Genomic DNA, 11,243 nt, shown 5'->3' with positions numbered 1-11,243 from the left:
CTCCACGTAAGAGACTTAGGCAGAAGGGTTTTTGCCTCTTCCGCCTGAAGGTCAGAGGTAACCCGAGTCCCGCTGCTAGCAATGGGGACATCAATTCTATCTTTCAGTTAATTACTTATTTTAATTTTTCAGATACGAATAAGTATTTGCAAATTTTATAATTAAGCAAATTAATTATTTATTTATAGTGATTTATTTTGAATTGAATTGACCACTAATTATTGCTTTAAATTTTTGAAATTACTTGAATATTGTTTATTATAGGGCTTACATGATATTTGGGCATTATTTTAGGATCTATATAGTCGTGTCGCTTTATTTACATAGGTGATTAGCTCGAGGTGTGACAGCACGTCGCTTGTCCTCGCCAGCAGTGGTTGCCTTTTTTTTTATTATTATTATTATTATTTTAATAAGAAGGGAGAGAGAAAATTTCATCTGCGTAGCAGCCAGCACTGAACCTCCTTCCACCAAAAAATTTTCGATACAGGCCGTAAATTTTCTGCATACTCTCCTCGATCCGTAGGTTCTTTCTACTGGTTTTCCATCTACGTGTGAGTACGTTATTTCAGTGCCATTTTGGTACCAGCGGACTAGTAGCGCTTCCACCGAAAGCATCCAAACATGAAATATCCGATTTCTAAATGTAATCGACGCTTGCGTATTTTAAATTTGGGCCATTACGATAAAAATAAAATTTTATACCATCCATGCTACCACTTTGGTGCGGCAGTGGTTGTCCTTCGATAAGGACAACTACTATAGGATCACATCCCTGTTTCTTTATGACTACTTGAGAGGCCTGTAGGTTAGCAGGACTTTCGCCTTAGGAGGGGGAAAGCGTTGGGAAACTAGCAGAAAAATAATGTCCAGCCTTAAGCTCGACTGCTTCTGAAACCGAGGAAACTTGATTCGCGCGATCAAGTCAACACCCATACGCAACCTCCATGACATCACGTGCTTGGCATTAAATGACCCTACGTATAGTAGTTGTTATATCATCTTATGATGAACCCGAAAAAATGTGCATTCGGGGTCGGGTCCGGAAAATTTTTATATCATCTTATTGCATAGAAGTTCGGGCATAGTTAGAGGCATCCTAAAATGTACCAAACTGTTTCCCGTCTCCATATAGGAGGCATAGGTAGAGGCGTTTTTGTAATTTCTGCCATGCTGTCGGAAAACGTGAAATTGCAGAGTAAACAATTGTATGATTATCGTTAGGCTGGTGGTCACGTAAAAATAGTTGAAAAGTTTGTGGTAATGAAAAAGTATATAGCTTAGAATCTAATTTTGTGTATTTATATACTATCAATAGTCCTATGCGACGAGATGCCTATTGATTTAAATTAAGTTGCTACCAGCCTATTGATTTAAATTAAGTTGCTACCAATTGCTATTCACCGTCGTGTCCTTTCATTTCCAGGACATTTTTATTTCATTAAACCTACACACAGGTTTTTTATCTTATATACCCAACTTTTATAATATTTATATACTATCACTTAGATTATATGTTAACTATAGTATAATCTTGCATCATACAACTAAATGACATACATATTTAGTATATATATGTCAACGGAATCCCTCAAAATGTCCCCTCTATTCCATGCTATATTGTGTAACTCAAGTAATATTTTAGCAAGGGAGAAGTTTCGCAACCATCTAGTGATCTACAACTAGGCCTTAGACTCTCAATGCAGCCCTTTCTGGCAAATCAGTGCCCTTCTAAGGTCACTGCACCAAAACGAGAAAATTTGTGCCAACCGATTTAGTCGAAATGACTATTTATCATAGTCCCATATCCACTAATAAAAAGGATGGCCGGACTAGTCCATCCTCTAAGAACTTAAGCTTTTAGACAGCAAATGATATAGGGTTAGGCCCAGTTTGTTTAATTCCAATGATTCATCGCTGGAGTACTGATTTTTTTTTTTTAAAAAAAAAGGAAAGAAAAGAAAGGAGTAACCCAGGCTTTCCTATTTTGCCAGAAGAAAGAAACAAAGTGCCCGACTATTTACGATGTTCCCCAATCCGCCCATGATCTTAGATTAACTAAAGTCAACCCAAGGAAAAAAATAAATAAAAATTAGGATCTTGTGGGACCATTCTAAAATGATTGCTTGTGGAATAAAAAATTATTTGCCATTCTTCCCCGGGAAAGAGGAGTCCCTCTCCCCCGGGAAAGAGGAGTCCTTCTACCTTCTGCCAGAGATTCTATAAGAGAACAAATTTCTTTGGCAGCATGCATGTCGGCAACGCACCATTGATATAGGAGAGAGAGGTCGGCATGGCACAGCGGAAAGGTGAGTGGAGTTGATTCAGCTTTCTCTGAACCTGAATTAAGGCATCTCCCCGTGGTCCGATGCCTCTTGATCAGGCTAAATGAGCTCTCATGTTCTCAGTTCTTATAAGTTCCTTGCAACCATATATTCCAAGAATCAATACTGCACAATATATCAAGTATCCTCGTTCATTTTATCATTTCATATCCCTGCACCATTAAATTCATATTAAGATATGTATTGCTGCTATATATATCAGAAAAATCCAATCTTCGAGGAGAATCTGCTAAAGAAACCCCTAGCAAGCGTGAAGCAAGCCAGTCGCATGTTCCTGAAGTGGAACCTGCAGCACATAAAGTGCCCAAATTAGATGCAGAATCCATCCACAAAGGTGGAAGCTCGACTGCGACAGGGGAGCTTCATCTTGTCGACGAATCAGATGGAACTCGATGGACAATTCAAGACAAGACGGTAATCGATCTGCTTAAAAGGTACAAGTCTGCCCCTGATCAGAAGACGAAGGATGAAATAGCAAAACTTCTTGAGGTGAGCAAGAAAGAGAAATCAGTTTGGTTGGCTACACAGTCCATAAGACATTTCACATACCTTCTTTTAGATGTACTTCCTTTAAAATCGTTTTCATTTATCTCATTTGTGTGTCTCACCTGCAGTCATATGTTGCTTCGCTGACTGAAAACAGTGGAACATCCCAAGAATCCAAAAACAGTTCAAACAGGTGTTCAAGCCATCAGCCTCGCATGGCAAAGGCCTCGGATTTGGGGAAGATTACTGGGAACCTCCAGAAGTTGAAACTCGGCGAAAATCCTCAGGTGAGAAGCAAAGGAAAATTACTTTGATTTGTTACAAGTCTTATCAGGGATTTTTCGTTCCTTTGAAAACAAATCATATTTTTTTAAAAAAAAATATTTATTGTTTTTTTTTTAAAATTTTTAAAGGTTTTTATGTCAAGCACCAAGATTCAGGCCAGCCAATCGGATAAGCAATTCCAAGACTCAAAGAAAGGTGGCACAAAAGGTGATTTAGATGGGAATCGCATGGACGTGGACAAGAAGTCAAGGCATCAGCCATCCATTCAAGGTTCTGGGCGTTTGCCACGAGACAATAAATGATTGAATGAATAAATCTTTTGATAACCTTAAGACTTTATGGCCAGATACGATCAAGGCTCTACATGAATAAATCTCAGCTGTTTATCTAACTAATGATGGCATGTTTCATGGAACTGGTAGTGCTAGTTGTTCCTCGGGGAGCAGGAGATGATCCTGTGCTTCTTTGTTGGTGATAACCTCTGTGACTGTTTGCCTCTCCAAAGAGGTTCTATGTAGATTATTCTTCGTTTTTCTAATGATTCGGGTGGTTCTATGATTCTATCGATCCCTTGTAATAATCAACAATACTATGTCTAACTTTAAACTATAAGATTTGGGTGTTGTTTTTTTTTTCTTTCGAAAATTAAAAAGTTTTGGCTTGAGATCGGCAAACCAGCTGCTAACTGGTTGCAGAAGCACTGAAATGAACTTTTCTCTTCTGTGGAAGCTGTAAATTAGAACTATTAATGGTGCTGACAGCCGGGTGGGCCGTCACTAGCGCAGACTAGGAAATGCTGAGCCTCTGAATTGTCTAAGTTGGAAGAATTCAGGTTACCAGAGATGCAAAAATAGAGATAAATGCTCAATTGGAATTATGAGGAAAGATCATGATCCATGTGAATTTGTCATCGCTATCTTCTACTATCATATGGATGTGAATTTGTCATCGCTATATTCTACTATCATATGGAAGAATAGAAAGAAATGGAAGAGTTAGTATTGAATCTAGAAAAGGGTAGATGAGGTAGGGGAAGTGCTTTTGTGATGTTCACTGCAACATGTGTTGGAATTGCAAATAGTTTAATGAAAATTGCAACTTCACCTGGATTACAACATTAACAAAGAAAGCCAGTCACATAAGATCCACTTTCAAAGTTCCACAATAACAAGGGTTAGAGAAGTGTTATGGATATACATTGCAAGCCAAACTAAGTCGAAGATTTAAGGAGACAAATCATTGACAGTACATGAAGCAAAAGCCTTCGCAAGATTCACCGAGGGATCAGGCTTATTATAATGATTCCAGTAATAAGGAGCAACGTGATTGTCACGACCACATATTTGGCAAAGGGGCTTGCTAGAATCAGAAGGTTGTGATGCCCGAGTTTGATTGTAGTGCTGATAACCCCCTTGATTACGACCACCACGCCTACCACCACGGTGACCGCGACCACCACGATTATTTGAAGAACCACGATTGCCGTGATTGCCGGAGTTGTGGTTTGGATTTTATTGGCCACGTTGAGCAGCAAAGGCTGAAACAGAACCAACGGGAGGTTCAAGAGATTTAACAAAAATATCGTAACTTTCTGCTTTAGGAACAACATCACGAAAAGTAGGAATTGCAGCCTGAGAAAGCATAGTAGTTGAAAAAGTGGAGAACTCAGGGTCGAGACCTCTAAGGAACCAATGTACCTTACCAGTATCATCTACAGCACGACCCATTGCAGCGAGCTGATCACATAAGGACTTGAATGCACGAGCGTAGTCGCCAACACTCCTGGAACCCTTTTTCATAAGCTGAAGATCATCTTTGAGGCGAATCTCACGAGTTTTGGATTTGTGAGAGAATGAGTGTTCAAGTGCTACCAATGCCTCATGACTTGTAGTGAGACCAAGAACTTCAGACATAGCTTCTTCAGAAAGAGATGAGTAGAGGAGACTAAGGACAACTTAATCGGTTTGCTTCCATTCAACATACCTTGAGTTGGAAACTTGAACAGTGTTTTCAATCACATCCATGGGTGGTTCGGAAAGAGAACCATTGATGTACCCATGTAAGTTTTGACTGGTGAGAAGAGGAACAATTGACTTCGCCACAGAAGATAGTTTGGGGAGGTTAACTTGACAGATAGCATATGGACCATGGTATTGAAGGTGAGAAGATGAGAACAGTAGGTGGAGCTATTTTCGGAATCCATGGATCATGAACAGAGCTTAATCCTTTAGATGCTCTGATACCATAAGAAGGGTTAGAGAAGCTAGTTTAGGTAGTGAAGATATTTGGTATTCCAATGCTCTTTGTATTTATAAAGCTAATCTGTTACAGAGTGGGTATTGTACAGTTGTCCATAACAAACATAGATAAGATTTGTTGTTCATAACAAACATAGATAGGATCAATTCAAATACTTAACAAATGATTCGTCTCCTTAAATCTTGAACTTAGTTTGGCTTGCAATGTATATCCATAACACACAAGAATTTCAATAATCAAGATTCATGAATGAATTCATAAAGAACATTATATGAACATGGCCAGCCGATACTTTAAGGCATCTCCCCCATCAAAGAGAACAGAATCTATTCCTTGAAGCGATTTCAAAACTAGGATGTTATGTGGTGCTGGAGGGCAAGTAAGTTCATTACCTTAAAGGCCACAATAAAACAACTGACACATGCTTTACAAATGATATTGGTCTAATCAAATCATGCCACCCCTGCTGCCTTTCTTAATCCCTTCTCCTCCATCAGCCCTCTAATTCTTTCAGCATCTCCTACAGGTTGAGTTTAGGATACATTTTAGTCAATGTAACATAGCAGCTAGTATTATTTGGATCCAACTGAATTAATTGTTTTGCTGCAGTTTCAGCGACCTCGACATTATTTGTGTTGCTGAACACCAGCTTAACAATGCTAACCAGATAGTCACATCTGGATACATTGGCATCATGTTCACAAATCCTGAGCTTTCTTCATGCTCCCCTGACGCCTAGCTAACCTGTGATACAAGTGTAGTCTGTTAGATTGGGAGCACAACGAGCTTCTCTTCCTTCTAGTGAAACCACTTCCAATATCCACCAAGCCACAACGACTACTAGCAGAAAAGAAGAGAGAGAAACCAACCCAACTAGGCATTACCCAGGCTTCTGCATGCATGCATGCAAAGTGTGGTAAGTTGGATGCTGCAATGGTAGTCTTCAACAGCACCAAAGGGAAGAATAACAATATCATGGAAGAACATAATCTTTGGATGAATAGAAAATGGACATCCATGAAGCACTTCGATTGTTCTGAAAAGGACATGACAGCTTCTTGTATTGAACCTGATGAAATTACTGTCAGGAATGTAATAGGTACATGCTCACAAGTCCCGACATCTGATGTTTATACTAAGACAGCATTGCTATATCATCAAGAAAAGATTAGGTGCTTCAACTTCCATTGGAACTTCACTCCTTAAAGCATATGCAGCACTCAAGGAGGTTGACATGGCGAGGGCATTGTCTAATCAACTCCATCATAAAGATTACATATCATGAAGTGCGATGATCTCGGTGTATGGTCATGCAAGCCATTCTGATCTTGCATTGGCGATGTTCAAACAGATGCAAATAGCAAAGGAGGAAGCTAAACAAATGACATTCGTTAGCTTGCTCTTTGACGGAAGCATTGGAGCTAGGAAGAAGAATACATGTACATGTTACGAGACTGGGTGTGTTCCTAATATGTCTGTAACATGAGCTGTGATTGATTTCTACTGCAAGATCAGAAAGCATAAGGGCATATCTTGTTTGACAAGCTCTAAAGGAGAGACCTTGTGTAGCTGGAGTTCCATGATAAATGGTTATGAGATAAATGGATGTGGAGAAGAGACAAGTCAAGCTTTCTATGAGATGTTAGAGGATGATGCCTAATGAGGTCATTTTCGCCTTTGCTCTTTCTGCCTGCCGTCATTGTGGCCAAGTGGATGAAACGTGCAAGTGGTTTCACTCTACAGAAGAGAAGTTTGGTATTGGCACTACTCTGGCACACTAGCATCAAAGATTTGCTAGGCTGCCAAGGGAGAGTGGAAGAAGATATGGAATTTGTGAACATGATGCTTGTGGAACCCAATGCAACAATCTAGGATGGTTCATTAAGCTGGTATAGGCACTACATGGAAAATATAAATTTCCAACTGTGATCTGCCGACGCTAGATAGAAGCATCGGTAATTTGGCTACCGCGCTAAAATTTGCCGACGCTTTTGACTATCGTCAGTATATTACGACGCTTAAAAGCATCGGAAGTGGAAGAAAGGGCTCTCCTGACGCTTTTTGTTCAACATCATCGGAAGCCAATAATTAGACGACTCGTATATGCGTCGTGGATGATTTACCGACACTTTTTTATAAGCATCATCGGGAGCAAATAATAAGACGACGCAAATAAGCATGGTCGGAAGCCAATATCTAGACGACGCATCGTTGGGTTTCATAAATTTTCCCAAATCGCTTATAAGCGTCGGTAAAGACCTTAAAAAGCATCGCTAATGCCCCTTTTTCTTGCTGCTTGTTGTCAGATCAGGGGCAAAAAAATAAATAAATAAAATGATGATTCTTCCCTTCTCCCTAGGAGAGGGGTAGTCCTCTCTTTCCCTCTCCCTAGGGGGAGGGAACGGTGAAGGGAGAGCAAAGGCCGCAGGGCAGACTCGATGCAATCTCATTATATAAAGGAAGCCATCATGCAATCACCTTTCACACGCACAAGTGTTAAAGATAGCCCGATTAGATGAGTTCTTAGGCAGAAGCTCAGCTTGAGGGAGGTCAGCATGGCTCAGAGGAAAGGTGAGTGGAGTTCATTCCGAAATTTTTGATCCACATTGGAGAGTCCTCATTGTGGTCATATGTATTTTTATCAGGCCATTTGATCTCTTCTTGACTATGAGCATTTGTTAAAGTTCCTTTTAACGTTACCTGTTCATTAGTTGGGCAGTCCGCTAGGCTTGCTAAAGCCCGGAATCCTTAGGACAAGGCTCTAGACTCTATGGGCTGAGCCATGCCCGGAAAACAAACCTGTTTAATAAATAGACCACCCTCGGACATGAGGATTACCCTCGGACATGGGTAATCCTTAGCCTAGCTAACCTGTGATACAAGTGTAGTCTGTTAGATTGGGAGCACAACAAGCTTCTCTTCCTTCTAGTGAAACCACTTCCAATATCCACCAAGCCACAACGACTACTAGCAGAAAAGAAGAGAGAGAAACCAACCCCACTAGGCATTACCCATGCTCCGGCATGCATGCAAAGTGTGGTAAGTTGGATGCTGCAATGGTAGTCTTCAACAGCACCAAAGGGCAGAATAACAATATCATGGAAGAACATAATCTTTGGATGAATAGAAAATGGACATCCATGAAGCACTTCGATTGTTCTGAAAAGGACATGACAGCTTCTTGTATTGAACCTGATGAAATTACTGTCAGGAATGTAGTAGGTGCATGCTCACAAGTCCCGACATCTGATGTTTATACTAAGACAGCATTCCTATATCATCAGGAATGGATTAGGTGCTTCAACTTCCATTGGAACTTCACTCCTTGGAGCATATGCAGCACTCAAGGAGGTTGAAATGGCGAGGGCCACTATAGCAAAAACAATATTTTCTGACGCTTTTTTGGGCTTTTACTGATGTTAAAAAGCGTCTCTAAAATTCTTCTCGACGCACCCTCAAGTGTGGCAACTTTGTCGGCTATGCGAGCATGGAAATGGATTTTTGCGACGCGCAATTTTGCGTCGGCATTAGATGACGCTTTAAAGTGTCACGTATTAGCGACGCTTAAAAGCATCGCGTAGGCAAAGATGTGGATGGTTGGCGGCGAGCTCGGCGATGGCCCAGGCTGCGGCCCAGGCCACGGCCGCGGCCTGGGTGATGGGGGAGCAGCCCATATACACCGATATCACGGTCTACAGGGAGGAGTGTAGACCGCGATATCGCGGTCTACGAAGGGTGGTAGGCCGTCTTCTGCTGAGGGAGGCGGGGTAGTTGGCGGCGAGCTCGGCAACGAGCTAGGCAGCGGCGGTCTGGGCGCGCATGGCGCCCTGTCTTTGAAGAGCGCGGAGCAGACGCTGAAGTCAGCGACATAGGAGCTAGTCTCATATCTTTTGCTCCTGAGTGGCTTCCTTTCTTTCTCCTTTTATTCCGATCGATCCGCCGATGTGGGGCTAACTCGATGGCCGTCTATCCGCGACCTCTTTCTTGACATCTCTCTCCTTCTCCCGCCGGAATCCGACGGTGCAGAAAAGTGGGAGGAGGGAATTTGGCTTCCGACAAAGCTTATAAGCGTCGTAGGAAACCAAATTCACCAAAGGTCCCCTCCACATACCCTCTCTCGAATTACGAAAACACCCCCATCTCTAGGTTTTCTTCTTCTTCCCAGAATCTCATCTCCGTCTATGCCGTCGATGCCTGCCCGCGCCGTCGAGGAGTTGGAGGAGCTGCTCCTCGCCCCGACCGCCGAACGCCTCTCGATGTTCCCAATTCGGTACCTCCAGGTGTGGGAGATGTACAAGAAGGCCGTCGCCTCCTTCTGGACCGCCGAGGAGGTCGACCTCTCCACCGACCTCCCTGCCGACCTCCCCCTCTGGCTCCACACCCTCACTCCCGACGAGCGCCACTTCACCTCTCCCGTCTTTGCCTTCTTCGCCGCCTTCGACAGCATCATCCTCGAGAATCTCGCCTCCCGCTTGATGCCCTCGAGAAGCTCGGAAACGGTTCCAACGATGCTTATAAGCGTCATCAACCTTTTGGGTGAACTTCCGATGCTTATAAGAGTCGTCAACTGAAGGAAAAATTTCCCGAGTTGTCCGATAAAATCGAACGCCAGGCATGAAAAATCAGTTTTAATTTTTTTTATTTTATTTATAACAATTATAAATATTAAATTTAACTTTTGTGTAAAATTACCTCAAGGCCGTAGCGGAAGTTGGTCGAGGTAATTTGAATCTGGATCTGGATCTAGATCCCTGAAGGTAGCTCTACGAGGCCTGGATCTACAAACCCTCTACTTCGCACGCACGTCAAACTTCGCAAGAAGGTTGGATGATGTTTTTACTCGTGCAAAACAATCTTTTGCAAAAGGACCTTTGGAAGAAAAGAAATCCAGAAAAAGGACGTTCCCTTTTCTCTTTCTTTCTTTCTTCTCTTTCTTTCTTTCTTCAGTTTCTTTTCTCCCGTTTCTTCACAGCACGCACAAGCCACAGATGCCCGTCTCTTGATCCCGATCACAGAGGGAATGGAAGGGAGGAGAGGACACCGGATCTGGGCCGAACTCCAAACCACCAGAGAGAAAGGACTCCTTCCTTTCTCTTCTTCTTCTTCTCCACACAATCAAATCTCCTTCTCTGTCTGACGTTTTCTTCCCAAGAAAATTTTTCTCTCTCTCTCTCAATTCGAGAGGAAACGGTGGCCTACAAATAGGCCAACGCTGAGAGGAGTTAAGAGGCATAATGGTCTAGCGTTATTGAATTCATTCATTATCAAATATGAATGAATTTGATAACGGTTGTTTCAAAAACAACCATGGAATAAACCAGCGATTAATGCCTATTATTGCCGGATTTCAAAAATCAAACTGGACTGAAATGTTGGCGGTTCAAAACCGCACATTCCGGTCCAGTCGGCCGTCTGGCCGGAGGCCGGTTGGCCGCACAATCGCCGGTCGGAAAGCTTGGGGACGCGTGAAACAGAGAAGCTCTGTTTCATGCGTCCCAGGTGAGTCGCGGCTCACAAAACAAATGCTAAGGGTCCATGTGAAGGGAGTGGTCCACGGGTCCATGGCATTTATTCACGGTCAGCAACCACACAAAATGGGAAAAGTCAACTTGATACAAATGGGTTAGCCCATTTGATCATAAGTTAGTCTATTTGGTTCTAAACCAAATTTGCAGCCCATTTGAATGAATTTTTGACCCGAAAAAATTCCACATGAGTCTGACTCATAGGAGATTCAATTGGGTCTAGTTTCGGCTCGATCCAAGTCCGACTTAGATCAGAACAAATACGAAATTAAATTCCAATTAAATCATGATCGAGCCCAATTACACTAATTTAGACCCAATCAAATCCAATCTCAACAATTGA

The 11,243-nt window shown here is 42.1% G+C and overlaps 1 protein-coding gene across 2 annotated transcripts; it reads left to right on the top strand.

The window, feature by feature from the left end:
• Nucleotides 1-2,164: 2,164 nt before the first annotated feature.
• Nucleotides 2,165-3,751, top strand: LOC103698385. Of its 2 annotated transcripts, none has more exons than XM_008780383.4 (4): nt 2,165-2,309; nt 2,548-2,834; nt 2,960-3,118; nt 3,245-3,751. In XM_008780383.4, the coding sequence occupies exons 1-4, from the start codon at nt 2,294-2,296 to the stop codon at nt 3,416-3,418; spliced, it is 636 nt and encodes a 211-aa protein (XP_008778605.2). In that variant the 5' UTR covers nt 2,165-2,293; the 3' UTR covers nt 3,419-3,751. The 2 variants fall into 2 exon arrangements, 1 of the variants encoding a protein (XP_008778605.2); XR_005514070.1 differs by lacking the exon at nt 2,165-2,309 and adding an exon at nt 2,320-2,466.
• Nucleotides 3,752-11,243: the final 7,492 nt, after the last annotated feature.

This window comes from Phoenix dactylifera, chromosome 11, assembly GCF_009389715.1.
Source record: "Phoenix dactylifera cultivar Barhee BC4 chromosome 11, palm_55x_up_171113_PBpolish2nd_filt_p, whole genome shotgun sequence".
NCBI classification, from domain to species: Eukaryota; Viridiplantae; Streptophyta; class Magnoliopsida; order Arecales; family Arecaceae; genus Phoenix; species Phoenix dactylifera.
Note: the sequence above shows the minus strand (reverse complement) of the source record. Positions and strands in the feature narration are given on the sequence as shown.

Bases quoted from the DNA above. Each gene is read 5' to 3' on its own strand.
- LOC103698385 (XM_008780383.4), top strand. The intron at 2,835-2,959 runs GTGAGCAAGAAA...TCTCACCTGCAG, and splicing joins AAATAGCAAAACTTCTTGAG to TCATATGTTGCTTCGCTGAC. The intron at 3,119-3,244 runs GTGAGAAGCAAA...AAATTTTTAAAG, and splicing joins AACTCGGCGAAAATCCTCAG to GTTTTTATGTCAAGCACCAA.